We start from the raw sequence: 23,521 nt of genomic DNA, 5'->3' as shown, positions 1-23,521 counted from the left end.
AACACCTTTAAAACATTTGAACAACTGAAAAGGGAATATAAACTTGAGAACAGAGACTTATTTAAATACTTCCAGGTTAGACACTTCTACAATACCAAAATGAAAAAAGGTGTTCCTCCAGAAGGTAATACTATTGTGCAAATTTTCACAAATGCCTATACTAACCTTCCAAGTAAAACCGTTTCCAAACTATATAAGGGGTTGCAGAAACATAATGAAAATAACACCTTGAATATCAAGTCAAAATGGGAAAAGGAATTGGGAGTAAGGATTACAGAGGGCGAGTGGCTTTCAATGTGTGTGACACAACAGACATCTACCAGTTCTAAAAGATGGAAGGAATTCGGATGGAAGTGCACAATTAGATACTTTATTACACCTCAAATTATGAGTAGACAGAGAAGAAAAGAACAGCAATGTTGGAGACAATGTGGCCATCAGAATGTCAATCACTCTCATGTGTTTTGGTCTTGCCCTAAGATGGCACTCTACTGGGATGGAATCTGCCAGACTATCGGAATAATTTTGGGGTACGCCATCCCCAAAGACCCCAGAATTTTTCTGCTGGGGCTGATATGCGGAGAAGTGTTTCAAAAAGAAGATGAATATCTTTTTAAAATTTTATCAATTGCAAGCAAAAAAGCTATTACACGGTCTTGGCTAAAGAAACTCCCTCTCCAGCTGGACCATTGGCGGGAAGTTGTGGAGGAAATTCACTCTATGGAAAAATTGATGTATCTTTCACATATAAAAGGACATTTTTACAACAAACGCTGGTCCAAATGGCTGGCATACAGGAGTAAGGAAGCGTAACTATGTGCAACATCTTGTAATGTTCTTTCTTTTTCAACTATGAGCCACTGCCCCATGTTCTGTGTATTGTATGTTTCATTGTAATAATGAAAAATGTTAAATAAAGAGTTTAAAAAATATATATATATATATATTTGCAAACAGACATTAATATTTTAGTGAAAAAGTCTAAAATGATACAGAATAAAAGTTTTATGTTTTCAATGGGAGGGCCACACATTCAGCCATTTTAAAGACTAAAGTCTAAGGTCTTCTTACGTGGCAGAAAGTCAAATCCTTTACAGAAAAGTGTGATCGAGAACATTTTAATTTGTTCTGTTTACTTCCTTTTTCAACCAAAATAAGTTCATAGACAGCTGATGGTTTTGAACATCAGTTATTAGTACTTTTATATGTTGCAAAGATGCTTTCAGATGAACAGGGATATGAATGTTCAGAATGTAACCGGAGTGAAAAGATGACAAATTAGTCTCAGGTTCATCAGCGGTAATTACTGAGGTTTGAGTATTTCGCTGGTTTCATCGTATGTGAAGGAGGGGGAGGAAGTGAGTGAAAAAGATAAGAGGTTGGGCAGGAGACTGAGAAGGAGGTGAGCATTTCTCCAACCGTAAGATACTTGAGAGGGGAAAGGAGGATAGAAAAATGAGTGTGTGCAGCGATACAGTGTAGCTGTGAGAGAGTGTGTGTGTGTGTGTGTGTGTGAGAGGACTGAAAGGGAAGTTAATCTGAGCGTTGTGAGTGAAAGAGGAGAAAGGGGAGGACAGCAGGTGGCTGAGTTCTCCCCCCTCGCCTCCCCCTCTCCTCCTCTACCTCACCTATTCATCTATTGTCGAGCAAATTCTTCTCCTTCACTCCTTCACAAAGACCCCATCTGCCTTCTTTGTCTCCCCCCTCCCCCCCTTCAGCTCTCACTCCTCACCCAGTTAAAAAAAAAAAAAAGTTTGAAGCTCTGTCACTCTGTCCTCACTTCCCCCCTTCGGCTTCACTTTTTATTTGTAAAAACATGCAAAATGGATGAGAGTCAGAAAACTGGAGAAATTGCATTTTCGGCAAAAACGCAGCGTGAATGCCGAGCTCTGAATGACTCTGCTTAAATTTGTCAAAGGAGCTGAAACTGAAGTGCTATTGTAAAACGATCAGAACAAAAGCTGAAACTGCAGAACCGCAGCTAAAAGCTAAAGTCAGCAAAAACTGTAGCTACAAGCTAAAAATAAAGCAAGTATACTGAAGCAGGTTTGGAACAACACAAAGTTTTTCAAGGATGAAGATGATGATTTGAAGAGTTCTCCATTAGTTTCAATCAGGGGTAAAAACGATAAATAAAGTTAAATATTTCAAAAAGCATAAAAGTCACAAAAACCTAAAATCATAGTCGTAATGTCCTGAACGAGCTGGACGTTTTATATATGAATGGTTAAAATGGCTGAAAGTCAGTAAAGTCCAAAAACAGAAGAAACTATAAACAGGAAAACAACAGAGTGACGTCAGCTAAAAACTGGAAGTTTTCTGGGAATACATTTAGGCTTTATTTGTGGTTAAACTCAACATAAATTCACCAAACTGGTTTAAATTAGGCTGTGTCAGGTCACCACATGGGGGCAGTATTGAGCATTTTGCTTGTGGTTGTGTTTCAGTAGAAGAAATAACTTTGCCAAACGAGGAAACGAGCAGAACAAAATAATAATAATAAAAGAAAACTGCTACGATGGTAGACAACTACAAGGGGGAAATAAAGAGAATTTGTCTACTGTATTATAGTTTTTCTCTGGATTATCCTATGCCTCTCGGTCACAGAGGTTTACAGCTCCTGATCCGACAGCGAACAGCTGGTGAGGAACATCAGGACCGTATAAAGTACAGAATAAATCAGGTCATTGGCGACAGTTGTTTCCATCTTTTTAACATGCATCAAGCCTTCTGTGAAACAAACATCTAATGCCTCTCTGTGCAATAGCTGAGACATTTATTTCTTTATTAAAATTGTTTTTATAACATTTTCTAAATACAAATCAAGAACAGCAATGAAAAATCAGCAGTTATGTTTATTTCTCCTCTCCTCTGAACGTGAATTTATTTTGTGGCGTAATCTTAAAGACGCTCAGCAGAAGGCCAGAGCAAGAAAAATAAAGATAATCCATCAGAAACATAACTGTAAGACCTCACAATCTGCACAAGTCTGACAAATCAACACATGACAATTAGCAGATGGGTTCACATTGAGTCTCAGATTTTGTTTGTGTACACAGAGGGGCTCTCTGAAGGAAATCTCGTTTCACAATAACCCCATTAACCGGCAGAGATGGAAACAGACGGTTGATGGAAAGAAAGGACAGACGTGTGACTCAGAAGTGTCGTTTGTTTTTGTTGGAGGCTCTGACGGTCTGTGCTTTACTGCGGAAAAGTCATCTTATATTACCTTTTTAATTACTGCATCCCATCTAATGTTCGGTCCGTGTTGCAGCTGACATCATTACAACAATAACCAACCAAACACAGAGACACTGCAGCCAACGAGCATTGTGATAAAAAATAAGATCAGAGAGAATATTCCTCATCATAAAAGCCATTTAATGAGGCTTTAAAAAGTAAATTATGTAGTTATGCGCACTGTAAGTGTTATATAAGTTAAATCTTTCTAAAATTAAATCGTGCCTACATATTTATGAAAGCTGTAAACATACAGTAGTTAAAAAACAACTAATTTAAACTATTTTTACAGTCAATAACCCATGAAACGCCACACTGATCCTGAATATGCAGTCAGTAATAACTGAATACAGTTTTTATTGTTTCATTTTTCAGTTCTTCTTAGTTTTAGTCAGAAATAACCTCAGAAGAGTACAAATAATCTGTGAGGAAGTTTCTCTGAAAGCAACACTTTTTTGGACAATTTCATTTCTGGTGACAAGTTGATTTAAATCACATCAGACACGTCAGATTATAACCCTGTGAATAAAAAAACACAACTAAATGAAGCTCCAAAATGTTCACTGAGTCTGACCTGTGTGACGGCCGGGGAGTGGGTCATTCCAAGTGAGTGTCCGCTGAGCTGCTGGTGCTGATGGTGCTGATGGTGGGGACTGTGCAGCCCTCCCAGGTGTGCCTGGCTGTGGAGAGGAGGGCTCACCTGCAGAGGCGGGGTGGACGCTGCCGCTACGTTGCCCATGGACAGGGCTCCCTGGTGGGGGACGCTGGCCCGCGGCACGGTCCCCCTGGAGGACAGAGCCTGGAGCTGGGGGTGGATTTGGGCATGGGGAGGGGGTGCGTGTGGGCCGAGACCTGGGCTCGAGACGTGGGAAGGGTGTGACGGGTGAGGGTAGGGCATGTACATGCCCGGGTGCTGAGGAGGAGGAAGAGGATGGGGGAGTGAGCTGGAGGAAGAGTGCTGACCTGGGTGACCAGGGTAAACAGAAGGTTTAGGAGTGAACATGGAGGTAGGAGAGGGAGAGGAGGCGGAGGAAGAGTGGGGTGGTTTCATCTCAGATGGGTCGCTGTAACTCTGGAGAAACAAAAAAGAGATAAAAGTTTGATCAGTTTGCAGGTTTAACGCTCCTGTTAAACAGTAATGACTGAAAAACCATGACTGTATCTGTGTGTGTGTGTGTGTGTGTGTGTGTGTGTGTGCAGCACCTGTGAGACCAGACTGGCTCTGTAGGCAGCCAGTTGTTTCAGATACTCCTTCTTAGCCGTCTCTGTCTTCTTCTTGTAAACCTGAAACAAACATTTATTGAAGACGTGAACTAATTTTCATCGTTTGAACAAAAAAAAAAAACTTCAGTGAACTGAAGCTGTAAATATCAGAACCGTGACTGGATTTATTTTTAAATGGAGCAACACTCTTGTATCATTCGGCTCATTTAATTCAGCCAACACTTTAAATTAAAAACACATCTTATAAACTCTTAAAACGCCCTCATTATTCCTTCCTGAATCTGATCGTGGTTAAACTGGGCCGATACGTCACTTTGTTGGAGACTCGTCTGAGCAGTAATGACTGACAGTCCCAGCGGTATTCATAAAACGCAGGTTTTGGTGTAAAAGTGTTGATCCCCGTCACAAACATCATGTAACTGCTCATCGCCTGCATTTGTTTCCCTTCATGTCTTTACTGAAGAGGATAAATATGTTTATTCTCACAGGAACAGTCTGCAGAAATGAGCTGAAACTAGAAAACTGACACAGAAATACTCTCAGATTAACTTTGTCTAAATTTGTTTCCTCCAACTAAACAGAAGAAAAAAAGAGTACAGACACGTAGGAGTTCAGCTAATTTCCATTTGCAGATTAGGTTTTTGCTATTTTGACTTTGGTTCACAAATTTGACGCATAAATGGAGACAAGTTAAAGAAATTTATTCTTCTTATAAACATAAATATCTCTAATAAATGTTTTTTTCTGACAATCAAATCTCACTTGATCTAAAAACTTTTGAATATAACAGCTTCATCACTTTGTTAAAACAACATTCAGTGATTCAGATAGATATAAAACTGCTTATTGAATCCTGATTGATGATCAACAGTTTTTATTAAAGTTGAGGCTCCTGTCAGAAAAGCAAGATGCAAAACATTTAGTAACTTTTATCTTTTCTGCTTCACAAACCTATAACTCCTCTCCTCATAATTAAAAACACAATTCCTCCACTACTTTAAAACTTTTTTTTACTTTGTTTATTATAAATTTTTCAATAAACAATTTAACAGGGAAATGTACTATAAATCATACAGCCCTTTTTTTTTTTTTTAAAAAAAAAGAAGAGGTTAGGGATCATTCTTCTATTGTAGTAATGGTTTCCATTTTACCTTGAATTTATCCACTTGTAACCTTTTAGTAGTTTGTTCCATGATAAGGATCATTTTTTGTTTTTTTCCGTTGTGTGATGCTGGGAGTTTGTGAAGTGGTGTTCACCTTCTTACTCATCAGTAATTGGATTTTAATCAGAAATTTAGAGCAATATTTAAAGTATATAAGTTAAATCAAGCTGTACTTCCACTCCCATAATCTCCTTGTTCCCCTTTGTACAAATTCCCAGAATTTGTAGAATTAAATTAAAACTTTTTGATGTATGCTTTAGGAGACACATTAGATTGATGTGGATTTGTGATTTGTTTTTCTCCCTCACAAAATGAAACCGCAGCACAAGAGGGGGAATTCCATATTTTTCTTATTTTATTTTCCACAACAAATCAAATAAGCTATAAAAAAATCCCTGTGGTTGTGTAAAACTAACTAGCAGTGAATGGAATCAGATTATAATAAACTGAGAGGTTTCCTAAATGTTTAACAGGTGGTTCAAACCCCATGGAGAACATTAAGAACAGGTTTGAGAACCCGTCCCTACCTGTTTCTGTTCTTCTCCCAGGCCGTCCCACATGGAGGCCACGATCTTTGACACCTCCCCGAAGGTGGCGTTGGGGTTCTGGGCCTTGATGTTGGCCTGGGTGTCCCTGAAGAACAAGGCGTAGGCCGAGACGGGCTTCACGGGCTCATTGGGGTCCTTTCGCTTCTTCTTCTTTGGCGTTTTGGGTTTCTTGGAGATGTCGACTGTCGCGGGCCGTTTCTCTCCCTGCACCAGAGAAACAAATACGTATAAAGATGTGGAAGTGGCATGAAGACAGAAGTGTGGATGAATAAATGCACAGACGAACAGTGAGATTGAAGCAGTCTTTACAAAGCTGAAAAAAAACACTAAAACGCTTGAAATTAAAGCTGAACAAAATGAGGAAATTATTGCGACATTACCATAAAAACTGCCACTTTTGGTTGTTTTATGACTTTAATATGACCTCAGCTGTTTTGGTTTGATTTTATGAGGCAGCCGCAGAGATGAATCATGGGGGGAACTCCCCACCAGTCAGCAGAACCGATCGGGCCTCTGGTTAAAACTTTAAAAACACCTCCTGCCTCCAGGAAACCACAACTAAAGCAGAACGTCAGCAACAATTAACTCTTCCACTGGTAACAACAACAATCAATAAATTACATCTTCTGAAGGTGAAAATGAAAATAAAGGACATTTAAATGATGTGAAAAGGTTGTTTGATTTTATTTGAATTTAATTTTTTATTTTTCTGACTTCCATGTACATCTGGGTTTAAGTTAATTTTGGTTTTATTGATTTTTTAAACTTTTACATATTTTGTGTTCCGTTTATTACTTGTTGATTTTGTCTTTTGTAACTCATTACTTTTCTCTGTGAATAAATACATCCCATTTCCTTTTAGTTCTGTCAGATTTTCATCTTTGATGTGCTGCTGTGTTCTCCTCATGTCTGGCTCTTTTTATTGCCATGCACCACTTTGTATCGGATTGATGTCCTCTCTGCTTTTCTGTTACCGCACCATTTTATTCCTCATTATAAAGACCATAAAGTGTTGTTTGTTTGTTTTTTAATCACAACTGTAGGAAGCCTAAGGCTGGACTGCAACAGACGAAGTCATTGTATACCTGATGGAAATTTTTGGTAAAACTTTAAAACAGACTAGTTAATTTTTAAACTTTATTCTACAACCATTAACTTTTTTATGTCCGAGCACAACAGGATGGCTGAATCTTCATGAAATTATTACAATACAACTAAAGAAATATGAGTAAAAACAGATAAGCAACGAGTTTTATTAAACCCTTATGAATACTGAAAAGATATCTGGGTTAAAACTGATTGCTTTTCTTCAGAAATTTTAATTTTTCTTTAGAAACTCTACATTATCTTAGATAAAGCTGCACAAAACAGACTCATTAGTGACTATCTGAACATTGTAGTTTGTTTCAGTTGACATAAAGGAAGCTGGAAAATGAAATTATTAAGAAATAATATGTAAAATTATTATTATTGTTATTATTAAAGGGGTCAAGATGAAATTTGCCAAGAACTTCAAGTAAAATAAATTTTAACCAAAAAATAAAGATGCCAATTATTGAAAGACTGCTAAAACCAACACTATGTTCGACCTGCCAGAATGTCAGGTTTAATACTTAAAAAACTGAGCTACGATTCCTCTTTAAGGATGAGATTTGATCAGAATTGACAAACAAAAGCTTCACACTAAGTCACCCGCTGTATTCACATTCAAATGAAGCAACCAACACTATAACTTTAATTAATTAGTATTCCTTGAAGGAATGCATATCACTCGCCACCCTTCGACTCAGATCTTCTCCTGTTGAGGAATGACAGAGCTGTAACTGTTTTGATGATATGCCATGGGACATGTTAGAGCTCGAAGCATGTGTTGTGAATGACTCTCAGCTACTACCACATCAGATTTTACCTCATCTATAAAACTGTCTGATTTATAGCTCATTATTTGTGCTTTCTTTGGTCAGTTGGCTGTGGGTAAAAAAAATACTTACAGGGATAATATGATCTGTGAGGAGATCTAGTTTTCTTTAAATGATCCTCAGTGTTTTTATATTCAAATTGGATTTTTTTTATTTTTTAGTTGTATTTATATTTTGTATTTCCTTCTTTATGATGTCTCCAAATACAGCATCTGCTTTTCTTCTCGGTTCTTCAGGATCTAATGTTTACCTGAAACACATGTTTACTCCAGGCTACAGACCAGTGTTTGGGCACGCACATGTAAATTTACAAAAAACAGACTCAAGTTTTGATGTTCAGGAGTTTAATGTGAAGGTGCAGTATGGTTCTGTTTTGTTTTTATTTTCTGTCTATCCTAAGGCCAGTCCTGTACATAACTCTCTACAGCTGCTATAAAAAAATATTCAGCAGTCACAGTTTCATTTCTCCAGAATATGAAGAGTTGGGTTAGTGCAGCGTGTTTGTTTCCATGTGCGACAGCGAACAGTACGGCGGCTGATTTCTATCCAGTTGATGTGCAGAGAAAATGGGTCTATAATGACATATACTGTTATAATCTCTTACATTAGACACACAGAGCAAATCAATAATGGTAGTTTCATATCTCACTGTTTACAGCTCGGTGAAATATGACAAAATGACTCACACAGTTAGGAGGTCCTGTGTTTCTGTGTTCGTGTGTGCTCCTGTATGTGTGTGTGTGTGTTTGTTTTTGTTTACCCTGAGTCCATCATCGTTGTCATCCTCATGCGCTGAACTGGGCGGAGATGGCGTGGTGGATTTACTTCCAGGAGGAGACGGGGAACTATGGTTAACGGAGCTCCCGTTTAGCCCCAGCTGGGACTGGTTGATAGTAGACAGCTGGTTTTGGTGGTTCAGGCCCGGCTGGCTTCTGGGTCCAAGTGCAGCTTTGATTGGCTGCTGGCTGCAGGTAAACCGAGAGTCTGAGTTTACCATCTGCTGCATCTGAGGAAAGACAGGAAGTGATAATAATGAGCAACTAGGTGTACGTTCACATTTTTCAGTGTCTTTTAAAAGAAGTTTGCGTCATTTATTTTGCAGATGGAGACTAAATGTAAAAAGCTACATTTATTTTACCTTTATTATAGCACCAGGGGCACAAATAAAGAGGTAGTCATTTTGAAATGACAAAATAAATACCTACAAGAACCTACAGAGTTCCTACAGACGTTCTCCTGATTCAGAACATCATCATGAACTTAAGCATGACACACATCATTTTTTACATGCACATACAAGCAGCAGTTATATGATTAAGGTAATGTATCTATAGCTGTTTTAAAAATGTGCAATTTATTTATTTTTAATGATTAAAATGTCTATAACATTAAATCCACCCCCAGAAGGGTCATACAGCTTATGACCTAAAACGTTTCACAATTAGAGCAATATTGCAAATATAAAATAAATTATGAATAAAATCCACATTAAAAGAACTTGTGTGTTTTTCTTTTGACCTACTGAATTATTCCCAACACTGTAACTGAATGACAACAGATTAAAAATTATAAGTCATTAGAACAAATGTAGAAACTAATGCAACTGGGAAAGAAACCACCACATGTTCTGGACCCAAGAAGGAAAATTAAGTGGGTGGAAATTGACATGAATACCAACAAATGCTCTTTCATATGTTTAAATATAAAGTATGCTAAGATGTCAGCAGGAACATTTTTCAGCAAAGATGGTAGAGACAAAAAAAACAAAAAAAAAAACATTTGCATATTGAGTACTAGACCTGTTTATTTATCTAAAGTAATTGCATTCCACTCTTGTTTTTCCTTTTACAACCAACTCTCCTGCCAAGAAATGGTAATAAAAATAAATTAAAGTGTCTTTGGGTGTCTCCTAAAATAGCTCATAAATGGTTTTTAAGTCTGGTTTAAGTTTTTAACTCCACACAGGAGTGAAATAGTGTTGGAGGTACACAGCATGCTCATGTTACAGACTCAGCTCTGAAACCATCTGTCTTTGCAAGGCACGGCTGGTGCGGTGTGCAACAGTCCAGGATTCACTAATAATGAAATCTGATAGTAACCGTGGCAACAGGAAATACAGGTCTGAGGTAAGACAGGATCAGAAGTCATTTAAAACATCAATTCCAGTTTCCCACTCATGTGTAAGTACATCAATAGAGCTTTTTAAACTCCATTAGAGAAGTGGCTACATATCTGGAGGAGACGAGGAGTCCACAGGTGCAGGCTGAACAAATACACACGGGTTTATTCTCTGTGCCTCCAGGGGCTCGGTAATTTATCAGAGCGGTGTTTACTGCAGGGTATAAAGTGACCAGACAGCCCGGTCCACACTTTTACTGTCACACCTGTGTCATGAATGCATAATGCTTCATTGTCTTTCCAAAACAATGGAGAGAATCTTGAATAAATCGCAAAAAAAAAAAAAAATTGGGAGAAAACATCACACTTGAGTCATACCTATCAATGTTATTTTAAAAATCGAAGTTACTGTGCAATGAGGCAAGTAACGGTGCACCATTTTGTGAGTTTTCACTGCACTGTATAATACTGTGTGACAATAAACACCACAACAATAAAATATGGAGCTTGACATCATGAAGAAATGAGGAATGTCTTAAAAACTGCTGATAAAAACTGATCTGAAGTGACAAAGACATGAATTATGTTCATGAATTTATATTAAATTATGTTCACTAGTTTGCACTAGTTTTATAGCCAATGTGAGCTGAAATATACATAAAATATTAATATTGGAATGTATTAATAAATCAGCTTTCTACATATTGTTGAGCACAATGGCATGAAAAAATGCTTTCATACTCTTTTTATAAAGATTTTGGAGATCTGTTAAAAACATCTAGAATAAAATAAGAACAAAACAAAGCATTGGTTCGTCATGTTTTCCCTTTACTGCAAAAATAGTACCTATTATACATTAAAGCATAAATTCTACAAATGGAAAAAGGTTTTTTTATTCATTGTGAACATAGACTAATCGTTTTTCGTTGTCTTAGTTTTAACTGTAATCTGGAAGTGAGTCAGTCATTAGTTACACTCTGTCCACTTCTCAGGAAAACAAAAGTTAACATTGTTAACCTCAGTGTGGGAACGTTGACACCTACCGTCACGAACACGAAGACGGGACTTGGATGATGGGGTCGCGTTTAGTTTCCTCTAAGTAAGCATCGAATAATAACGGATGTGGTCTGGTGTTCTGTGCCCACCTCAGGAACACCTGAAAGCAGCATCTGAATGCTGCTGCGGTATTTAGGGGGAAAATGGAGTGACGGTTCTCGAACATGGGAAGAGCTTCTAGATGATGATGGAAATAATGAAATATAGTATCTGTGGTTTGACCCTGTCTTGCAAAAAGCATTTTTTTGTCAGTAAGGTTAAAGGTGTCGTGAGACGTCCTGACTGTGTATTCCTAACTAAAAAACCTACTGAATTTAAAATAAATCAATACTTACTTACTAAAAAGTTGTGCTGTTTTCGTAAAATGCCAGAATAATTACACATTTATTCATGCATTCCACTTTATTAATATTTTTGTCATTGCCTGCTGCAGAAAGGCGAAAGGTGGGCATTAATGTGATCATGTTTTAATCATGTGTGTGAGTGCTTATTAACAAAATATCTCATGAACCACAGAACGAATTTTAATGAAACTTGCTGAAAGCAGTTATTGGATGTAAATCTACAAATGACTCACTTTTGAAGTCAACTGGATTTAAGATGGCTGCCACAGCCAACTGCCTTTAAAAAACACAAAAGTGTCTATAATTCAGTCAGATGCTGAGCTAAAATTACATGTGGTAGTAGCTGAGAGTCATTCATGACATACACTAAGTGACGTCTCACAATATGGAATGAGATTGTGCTTAAATGTTATTTTTAAGGTTTGACCAAAACAACTGCAACTCTGTCATTTCTCAAAAAAAAAAAAAATCTTAGTCTAAAACTGGCATAAAAAGCGGCGGGCGATATGCATTTTTACAAGAAAGGATAAGCCTTCAATTCCTAAATGTGTTGCACTTTTAATACGGGCCGTCTAAGGACGCCCCACAAACAGGTATTTCAGAAGGTCACGCCAAATGGCTCGAGTGCCTAATAAAGACAATCAGAACCTAAAAACTATCAAAGGAAAAACGTATCAGATTTTCCCTTTGAGGGAGTGAACAGTGATGGGAGAACCCCTGATGTCTGAGCTGACTCATGTCAGGGTTGAAGTCCTTGGAGCATGAAGTGGGTTCACGTTCTTACAGAGGCGTGGTTGGTTTATACGAACGTCTCAAAATGAAAAGGACAGCTGCACATCTCTAAATCCGTTCTTCCTTTCACTCAAGACATATCTGAATTAGTCTGGTATCCAATACACGAGAACACAATGAATCACTCCCATACCAAAATGACTGGTTTTTCACACTTTGACTGTGTTGAAGAAAGCTGACAGAGCAGTCAGTGTTTCTGCGTCATGAATAAGGAGTTCTTACACTTTTTGCAGATCATTGGTATTTGATGAACACTTAACTACTAAATGTTAAACTTAACTTTATTAACTATTTTCTGAACTTGAGTTGACTCATGCATTTAAAATACACTAAAAGAACTCCAGAAAAAAGACCTTTTTGACCATTTCAAATACTACTCTGCTGAATGTCAATCTTGCTTTAAATACTAAACTGTGGAACTCAGATTTCTGTTGCATTTCTTTTTTGTTTCTTACGTATTTAAATTACAAGCAAAACTGCTTCAATCAAACTGATGTTGATAAATTTACCTGCAAAAATACAACCTAAATATTTTTTCCTCTGTTATATATGTCGTGGGAACATAAAGGACCAATTTAAAAAGCACATATTCGAAATTACAAACTCAAACTAAGCTAGTGCAAATAGAAACCCACCAGCAGGAGAGCATTTATTACTCTGCAGAAATCACTTTACACAGTCAACATTCAGAAAGCAGCAACAGCAAATTAAAAAAGAGCAGCCTGCATCTTAAATTTAACGACAACCGAACAGTATTGCTCCATTTAGAATAATAAACGCACACTTTGACTTCAGTCTCTCTGGTCCTATTTCTACCCAACCCGATTAGGCTGAGCCCAGCATGGTTGCTAGGCAACAATAATTCATGGACCGGCAGTAAAATGTATGTTAGTATGAAAATATAACAAGGAGGTCCAGATATTGAGGGAGACAGAGGAAAAAGTAGGCTGAAGCTGAGCAGAGAAGAGACCTTCCTGGCAGGAAGAAAATAATGAGCTCCATGTTTTACAATTAACAGACAAGTTAACCACACTCAAAGAGGATAAATATCTGAAATTAAAATAAAGTGTTTGTTGTAGTGCTTCATAGTCATTCTAATCAGCTAAAGTCAGGGTTGAGAGCTTCTGTCTTTTGGGTTTTTTCTTTGACTTAATATTTCAGCAGTCGCAATTATTATAGAGATGAAAGAACCAGTCAGAAGAACTGAAAGATCAAGAGTGGGAGGTGAGAAAGTTTTGTTCTTAATAAAAACAGGAGCAATCTTTATTACAGATACAGACACTTACAGACCTCCGGCACAGTTCTGAACAGCCAGTTTCTATGACAGAAAACTAACTGCAAGGCTGGAGCATAACTTTCATTTCTTTACTATATGACAAAGTCTGTCACATCTGAATGTCACGGCGAAAAGCAAGATTTTCACTTTACTGTGAAATGATAACTTAAATATAAAGCAAATGTCAGATCGACCAGCTGCTATGATTGGCCTTCAAATAACACTGCCTGGGGCAATATGCTATTTCACACAGTTACGCTGAGTAAAATATAACAGAATGCAGGTAAAATATCACCGCAGGCTGTCAGCTCAAGTCTGAGATTCTCATTTAACTTCCAACAGGTGAAGTCAAAGTCCATTTGATCAAGAAACAAACTGATGGTTCAATCTAATATCTGTCTTTTGAGTTCCAAATCAACACTTTCTCCTCGTTGGAGAAGCACCGAGTCAGCTAGAGCTGATCAAAGTTTCCATTATTTTAGTGGTGAAAGGTTTAATGGAGGCAACAGGTGTCAAAATCTTTGTTTAAATGTACTAAACTACTTCAACAAGAACATTAACATTGCTATGCAGCTCATCTATATGTGCAATCTGTTCGGATGATCTCAGTGGTAGCAGAATATAGTTACAGACTGCTTCTGGCAGAACTTCAGGGTTACAGTGACTCAGTTAAAACTATCAGCAAATGTCCATGATTATATCTGCAGAAAGCTATGTTGATGACAAAGTCAAAAACTTATTGTTCGCTGAAAATTCATACTGTAAGTTGTTCCTAATGGCAACAAAAACATACACACATGAACAAAATTATATATTTAGAAAGGCAAAGGTTCATCATTAATGTATCTGAAGTTTCTATTAGGGGAATATACACGTGGTTTACTTTATGAAGCCACTTTGTAAACAAAGTTCAACTCAAAAACAGCATATCTGAAACCAGCACAGGTCAAAGAATGAAGGCAGAGGATCGTATTTACACCCTCCATTCAGATGAGCTAAAATTAAGGCTGCGTATATAAATACCTCGGAGCAGAGTCAACATATTGTATAATAGTGAGGGTTTTGATACAACACTATTAAATGTGTTATTTTGTTTTAGTTTACGCAGTTTGAACACTCAGAACGCACATCTGTTAAAAAAAGTTAACCCTCTCAAGGAAGACGTTGCAGATTTGCAACAGCGAATTGCATATACCTAATTACTCCACATTCATATTTTATGAGCCTTATTTTACTCAGATGATAATTTCCCCAAATATCTGATTTTTCCTGTTACTAAAACTTAATTTGAGCCTTACTCATCTCATCAAAAACACCGGCGTGGGTGGGGGTCTGCAGCATTCGTAACGTTCACATCTGTAGGAGATAAGCAGAGAAACCACTGCCCTTTCTAACGCCGTGCGTCATCATCTCGAGACTGCTGAAGCGTAAAGTCGAGTATAATTAAGAGCCAGGCATTACTTGAAGGAATGCATATCGCCCACTGCCTTTCCCGCCAGAGTTTTAAACTAAAATCATCTTATGAAAAGAGGGGAGGAGTTACTGTCATTTTGGTCAAACCTTGTAAATAACATTATGCACAATCTTATGCAAAGTTGTGACATCTTGTGTAAGGCCAACTGGTTGTGGTTGCCACCTTGGCGGGCAACAACTATTGGAGCCACTCACCACAGACAGAGTGCTGGTCATCGGTCCACCACCTGGGCTGAAGGTGCCGCCATCTTGGTTCAGTACAGCAGCTCCATCCTGCCTGCCAGGCATCCCGGGCAGGTCCACGCCCTGCAGCTGGTAGGGGTGGTGTGGAGCTGAACTGGATGGGGTTGAGTGATACGGTCCAGAAGAAGAATCATGGGGCAGGTGAGGGGGCAGCATGTGGTCTGGCAAGGTGGGCGGAGTGATGGGTGGGATGTTGAAGTCCTCATCGCCCAAACCGTTCCCTGGATATGACTAAAGACAAAACACACAAGCAAGAAAGCTCAATCGGAGATACTTTCAGTAAAATACTACTTTACTACAAATCAAACACAGAATTTATTGTTTGCTGTTGATGTGGGACAAAGTCACGCTCAGAGCATGGGTAGATGGGCAATGTTGCCCTCAGCAGGGTGACAACTTGGAGAAAATCAATAAGAATTGCATAGAGGACTATAAGAAACTGAAGTGTCATGAAACATTACTGTCAGAGATAATAGATGGGAGACATTGTAAAAAAAAAAAGAAAAGCCCATTATGATTACCTCGGAGAGTTCAAATCCAGCCTGAACCACCACTTTGTGCTTTTCATGTAGTCACTTTTTCTTCAGCCTGAGCTCCTATCACAAACTAATTATCACTAATCACTTCTAATGATATTCCCAGGTTTTTTTAAGTCTTGTGAACAAATGTTCCTTTATTCAGCAGCAGAACAATACAGTGATTTAAATGTAAAAACGTATTTTGCCTACAAGAATAGAAACAGATGAGCTTCCTTTTTTTGTAAAAAAAAAAAAAAATAAAAAAATACATCCTCACTAATTTGACATGCAGAAGAAAAAATCTGGAGCAGTCTTGTATATGATTCTGTGAGCAGAGACACGTGAGATGGAGACATGAAGAAGGAAATGGAGTGAGAGAATCATGCAGGATGAGTGAGGGGGAGAAAAAAAACAAGAGAGAAAAGAGAAAGAGGCAATGCTAGAGAAGGCTTCTCATACTAATCTGACAGAGGAGATCTTTTATAGAGACTGACAGCCTTTTCTGCTTGGCTAGCCACACCAGTCTCTCCATCTCGTTTTCTTTTGCTCCTCGTCTCCACCATCCTTCTCCTTCAAACCCCTCACTTGTGCACTTGCTCCCCTAATCTCATCCTCAATTTCTCTTTCATCTCTCACTTTTACATTTCTCTCACTCGTTTCGGCTCTATCTCGAGCCCACTCGCAGTGTTCTGTTATAATTTGCATGACTTGAGAGCTGAGCGATGAGTTAGAGATTGAATTACATTTATATGTGATCATTTTATAATTCACAGCAACCGTGGTAAACCACGACTCGATCTGATCGTTTCACCACTTTAAAATAACTTGTGGGAGACAGAAAATGAAATTAGCAATGGGCTTACATACCCAACATCTACATCTTTAAAAAAATAAATTAAATAAAATCAATCCGCCTGGGCATCTCTGTAATTATTTGGTGCTTCATGTTTACAAACGTAGCAAATTGAACAGTTTCTTCTTGAACTCTGAACACCGAAAAACTGGGATTACCTGTAAACACTAACACAGCTGGCCTTTCCTTTCCTTTCTCTTTACATTTGAGGTTTTATGAGTATATATATATGATTGTATATATATATATATATATATATATATAAAAAAGACTCCACTGACTTCGATTTGCAGATTATGAGTGCAAAAACAAATATTTCGGACCAAACCTTACACAGTAAAATAAGAGCGCCGCTTCTATCAATCTGGGACTTTAACAAATGCAGTTTAGACACTTTTGATTTGCATGTTTCGTCCCCGGGGCAGAAAAAGACGATTGTTCAAATGAGCACCCGTGAATCATTACATCTGATATAACTTCCTGTTCTCTAATGCAAATGAATACTTATTTGCAAAAGGTAAAAAAAAGCATCTAAAAAAACATTTTGTCAAAAGTGAGGACTTTCTTTTTTTATCTTTGTAGTTTCATTAATGTTTAATGGGCATACAAATACTAATAAAATGGCCAGAAGTGAACTTATCTGTCAATACCAATTTTAAATGTCTTGGAAAAACAGAATTTAGGGACGTCACAGATCAAAAAGCCTAAAGTGTTTAAATTATGCTTCAAGGATTTAGTAAGTTGCTGTTCAAAACTATAAATACAACTACACAACTCTGCTAAACTTATTTATTGTGCAAGGTAAGTAAAATAAGGAGTCATAAACCCAGTCCGTTCATAGGAAATAATAAACTATTATTAGATATAAATTAGAATATTATTAATATTGTGCTTACACCTTTTGTCAAAAGTCAAATTTAAGCACTTTTTAAGCAATTTCAAGGTGGATTTTCAAGAATTTCTTTAGTTATTTACAGTGCAGATGGATTACATAAATTTCAAAAAGCACATAAATGCTCAAAATGATTATTTCAGTTTCCTGTGATTTAAAAACTAACTTTGGTTTTGTCTTATCTAATTATTCACTAAGCCAAAATTTTACTTCAATATCTGTAAAACCAGCCGAGGTCTAGCCATTTTTGTGAAGTTACTTAGCTGTGGCGACTATTTTGACGTGATTAACTCCAACAGTTAATCAGTTGTGGATGTACATCCAATGATTATCTTCTGAGAGTTTCATTAGAATCCGTGCAGTGGTTCAGATGTTTTGCCAACACAACAGACAAAAACATCATTGTCCGCTGCCGGGCGATAATGAGTGAAGAAATATCTCATGATGACTGAAGAAGAGTAGTGAAAAGTGTGTTAAACTTGATTTGTTATCAAGCAGTTAAATGTGATTCTGTGCTGGTTGTCCACATTATACCAAACAGGATCATTTATCAAGTCCTGATTCACCAAAAAGTCCAAAAATCTCACAGTTTGTCTCGATGAAGCTCGGAGCTCTGCATAAATTACTCTGCCTGTCTGTTTTCTGTCTGCCTCTCACTCTCCCTCCTTCTCCCACTTTATCATTTCTTCAGCTTCTGCATAAATTACTCCTCTTCCTCGCGCTCTCATTCAAGCCGGTACAAAAGCCTTTTACTCGTGCGCTGGGAGCTTCTAGAAAGACTAATGTAGTCGGGATTAAGCCTTTTCACACGTGTTGTGTTCACATCACAACTGCACTTCTCACACCTCCGTGTTCATTTTGTGCAATATGGAAACGCACATATGGACATGAGTAATAAGGCAAACTGTGACGAGCTAAACAAACGTATCTGCAGTTGGTCCGTGAGTCATCTGTGCGAGCCGTCCATTCTAGGAGACATTAAACTACATTTGATCATAAATTTCTAACGTGCATTGTGATTTTTTTTATAAAGTTCTAATTTCTGAACACATTTACATAAATTATGTAAATCTGTAAAAAAAGAGTTTTTTTTTATTTTAAGTGGCCTGGACAAATTTGTAGTTTCCTAACATAATTTAAAACCTTTAAGTTTATTATGTTTATTGTAAAGTTCCTCACACACATGGGTGCTTCTTATATCAGTGTGAGCTTCATCAAAACTATTTTTTTATTTAAGCTCAGGTCTAAAGGGAAAAAAAAACTTAGCTCATTTTAGATTGATAGACTAATAGATAGATAAAAAATAAAATTAATTTAATACAGTGCTTGCTTCTTGAAAAACAACATGTTTTGTTTCTCCTGTTTTCTTATATTTTACCTGAAAATAGCAACAATCAAAAAGCCTCTGCAGGTATACGAGACATTCTTTAAACACCCTTTGAGTTGGTAAAGATCGTTTTTATGTTTACCATCATTAAAAAAATCTATTCAGATGTGTTGGTGAAGTGGATCTGTCACTCTGGGTGCTTAGATTATTTATTTTCTGTGCTCTGAGTTCAGATTTTAGTGGTTCTGATTACTTAAATAATTTGTTTCATTTTAACGTTTTACGACGCAGCTTTTAAAAACCATCTCTGAACGAAGCAATCAGGTTTAAAACTGTCTATGGAAAGAATGAAGTCTGGAAAAAAAAAAAAATCTCCCCCAACTTTTCTTTTTTAGTTACAGCGATGCTGATTTTCTTCCCCTGTGGTAATGTTTTATTGGGCTTGAACCCCTGCAGATTCCTTGTTCCTGTCCTCAAATTGAGGACAGGAACAAGATGTCAATTACCGGAAACGCTGGAGAAGCTGCACCGCTTAAACTTGACTACCTTAAATACCAGAAAATGAGCATAAGTAAAAAAACATTACATTTATTGAAATCTACTTACTGAGCTGAGTCCAGATCTGGACCTTTGTCTGTCATTTGTGTACCCCTATACTATATTAATATGCAGCACATTACTAGATAGTAACCAGACCAGATGCTGTAGATTTCCTGACCTAAAGGTCTTATAAAACTGGCTGCATGGCTGCATGTTTTGACCACAGACACTAACAGTACACAGACTAATCATTACAGATTTCTTGTCCTTGATCCTTTGCATCTTCGCCACAAAAAGCAGAAACTAAACAAAGACCTACTTCAAACATCTGCAACATTTTAAAGATGGTTGAGTGAGTTGGAAAAAAAAAAGAAGAGACAACCAGTGATGAAATCAAGCTAGTAACTCACAGAATGAAGCAATATTTTCTGACGAAGATACTTGAAACCACAAATAAAAGCATCACAACCTCAGCACGACTGTTTACTCTCTGCTCAGACGTACACATTTGGTATTGAGTGATCAGGCAGCGTTGCATGCATTGAATGTGAATGTTGAAGGTTTTGTTGAATATCTGCTGGTAAAATATGCTCAACGTGAAGCACAGGTTCATGACATGCAAAATAAAAGCAGACACATTGAAGAGCTGAAGAGCTACACAGCGGTCTATCGCTTTTATCTCCCGTAAGTACAAGATGTTACCGTTTTAACACCTATGTCACCTGTGAACAGTGAACTTTAGAGCTGGAAATTATTTTCTGTCTTGATTACTGTGTTACTTCTCCCTGGTAGTTAAAATACAGTCATTAAGGCAAGAAGACTGCAGCTTGGATGGCTAAAAATAACCACACAGAAATAAAATTCGGCTGATGGCTGTAAAACACTAAACAAAACATGAAAGATATTTATTTCAAAACACCTCATTTATTAGTTCTTTTAATTAGGATGTTCTTTTAGCCTTTGCACACACATCCTTTTTAATATTTGTATAAAAACTCTTCCCATCCCTTTCTGGCCTCCTCTTATGAATATCCAAAGAACTTAAGATGAAATCCAAACGACTCATTTATTTTTTCATGTTGACTGTGTAATTGCTTCTGTGTTTTCAAAGTGACACCTAAAATCTGAGCTGAGTGCTAACTGTGGCTGCAGACTACAACTATTAAAACTAACAGGAATCTCAGGCTGCAGTTGAGATGTACTGTGCATTTTGGAAGTTTTGACATGAAAAAAATAACAAAAAGATAACATTTTTGAACTGTGAAAACACAGATTTAAACATAAACATACAACCAGTAGACACTACATTGGTTGTTTTTTGGTATGTGATAAATTTACATTTTTATACAGGTGAAAATAGAAGTGCTCAAATCTTCACACAATCTGTCTCACGTTGTTCTCACCAGTGTTTACTGATCTTCTCAGAAACTATCAGTAATCTTTGTTCTTAAAAATGTAAAACCTCCACCTCATCCTACCTGCTCAGAGGACCACCACCAAAATCGTCATTAGCCAAATATTTTATAACTAAATACAGTATTTAACACATCAAGAACATCAGTATTTTATTATTACTCCAAAAATGTCATCCTATTGTATATTTTGGTGATAAATCTTAGTTTACTGTGATAGGTTAGTATGTTGTAATAAAACATTTCAGGGTTTTGGCTGATTATTATAGTTTTACTGTAAAATCAATTAATTCATGAAACAAAATGGCCAGCTCTGACTACTGGATTTTCATTTACTGGATTTTTACATACTTTGAGCGTGAACAGATCTTGCGAGACCTCACAACATTGCTTGAGACTGAACATAACGTCATTCACACGGTTTGACTGAAACAATTATAACTCCATCCCTTCTCTTTACAAGAAGACCTTAGAGCAAAGATCTGGCAGACAAGGCAGCGGGGGATATGCATTCCTTTGAGAAATGGTCGGCCTTTAATTGTTTTTCTCAACTCTTCCAAAGGTTAACAAAAACAGTGTGAAGCAAAAACAAACTTATGATCCCTGATATACACCAGCATACCTAGCTATAACTGGACACCCTCTAAACATACTCCTGTCCTTATTTGTATTAATTTAACTGAACTGACTTGGGTGTGTGTTTGCATGCACTCACCCAGGGGAGACGGTGTACGTCGGCCATGTGCCCGTCCCTCCTCCATTGTTGAGAGGGTTGGTTTGGTGGCGTCGCCTTGGTGAGCGGGTGAGGGGGCTGTGGCACACGAAACTGTGGGAAGAATCACAAAGACAAACAAAGATTGAAATGAGACCTGGGGCAAGAAAGAGGTCAGGGGTCAAACAAAATGGCCGTGAAGAGGAGTAAAGACAAAACAAGAGGAAGTGAGTAAAATTCTCCATGCAAAGCTCACACAGAGAGACACACAGTCTCTTACACGCAGGTCAAAGTGGAGTTTTATTGTTATAAACTGGTAATATTGCTTTTAAATCTGAAATAATGAACAGCTACAAGTGAGCTGCTACTCAGAGAGAGGGAGTAAATAAATCAGATCCTCCTCAGCTAAACACAACCAAACACTGTACATCGCTGCAACACCAAAAACAGGTTTGACTATGATTAATGAGAAAGTATGGTGGTTTATATGTCCCTTTTAAGACTATAATGCTGCACTTTTTCTCACTTTTATGCTGCCATAGTTTTTATACTTCAAGCAATCATTAGAGCCATTGAGAATCTCTGTCCTTCTTTGCAGCCATCATGATTCTTTTAAGAAAGAGTTTATTTAAGGATTGTTTGTTTCACTTTGTGAATGACAAGAAGTCAAATAGGGTTGTCAAAACCATCAATAGTAATATATTAATCAGTGCTATGGATTAATATCTAATTACAGATCAGAATCTGTATGTCTGCACGTCTTGTGCATGTTATAAAAAAACAACAACTTGCTGCCACTTTATAACAACAAAGAACCTCGGTTTTGTTATCGTCTTTGTGCTGCTGGGTGATCGGCACCAAATGTTTTAAAAGTTTTATTTTTAGGAACTACAATTTATAATCTAAACTATAAAACAACATCAACCATCTCATCATATTTACAAGTTACAGAGAATAGTTTTGATTTGTGGCTTGTATAAGCATTACTCAGACAGAAAAGTCATAACAACAGAAATTTTCTTACCACAGAAAAAAGTGCAGAGTTTTCATTTGAGTTACAAACCACAAGAACAGCAGTTCACACGTGCTATCAGCTCATTTACGACTGCAGCTGCTCACCACTTTCTGCCACTGATTGAACAGAGCTGAAGAAGAGATGCACCTTTACCTCAGGACAGCAAGACAAGTCGTTTTTTTGGGGGGGCAGCACTGGCAATTATTTATCCGAACAGTTTCTAGCTTTGTCAACAGGCATGTTTCTGGAAATCCTCAAGAAAGTCTCTAAAATTGGCAACAATGAGACAAGACTTAGATTCCATGCAGTTGATGAGAAATATTATGGAACATGATGAGATTATACATGGTTCAATTATCAAATGCTACATCAACAGCTGGCTAAACTAAAACAGCAAATCCTACCTGAAAAACATCAGCAAGATGCATACCTAATTTTAAACTATATCCAGTCCTGAACAGGTTAAAGGAGGTGCAGTGTGCACAACGGACACGTTGCCAGTCCATCACAGGAGAACAACCATCCACATTCACTCAGATTTAATATACAATCAACAAATAATCCAACATGCATTTTTTGGTTATTTTTTGTGTAGTCAAGTTAAATATCATAACCTTACTTGTCCAAAACAAAAGATAACAGAACGAAACTAATTTGAAGAGAATAAATGTTTCCCAGTAATAATGTGTTTAACCTGAGAGGCACAGTCTTAATGAAGGAACAGGTCAGCAATGATCTAATACAGACAACTAATATGATAGGCCTGAATGTGTGAAACTGTACTGGATTATAAAAAATGACAATTTACATCTCCCTCTACCCTCTCCTTACGTCTACAGCCTCCATATTTTAGCTT

The 23,521-nt window shown here is 37.4% G+C and overlaps 1 protein-coding gene across 1 annotated transcript in view; it reads right to left on the bottom strand.

Annotated features, from left to right (window-relative positions):
• The window catches only part of tox (thymocyte selection-associated high mobility group box), a 49,146-nt gene that overhangs the window by 6,501 nt on the left and 19,124 nt on the right, over nt 1-23,521 (bottom strand). Inside the window, exons 3-8 of the mRNA XM_017422298.3 lie at nt 21,654-21,764; nt 15,349-15,627; nt 8,855-9,100; nt 6,155-6,379; nt 4,444-4,524; nt 3,815-4,312 (exon numbers count right to left, since the gene is read on the bottom strand). Coding sequence (XP_017277787.1) covers nt 3,815-4,312; nt 4,444-4,524; nt 6,155-6,379; nt 8,855-9,100; nt 15,349-15,627; nt 21,654-21,764 — 1,440 coding nt within the window. The remainder of the gene's footprint in view (nt 1-3,814; nt 4,313-4,443; nt 4,525-6,154; nt 6,380-8,854; nt 9,101-15,348; nt 15,628-21,653; nt 21,765-23,521) is intronic.

This window comes from Kryptolebias marmoratus, linkage group LG20 (assembly GCF_001649575.2).
Source record: "Kryptolebias marmoratus isolate JLee-2015 linkage group LG20, ASM164957v2, whole genome shotgun sequence".
Taxonomy (NCBI): domain Eukaryota; kingdom Metazoa; phylum Chordata; class Actinopteri; order Cyprinodontiformes; family Rivulidae; genus Kryptolebias; species Kryptolebias marmoratus.
The sequence above is the reverse complement of the archived record's forward strand: the minus strand, read 5'-3'. Positions and strand labels throughout refer to the sequence as shown.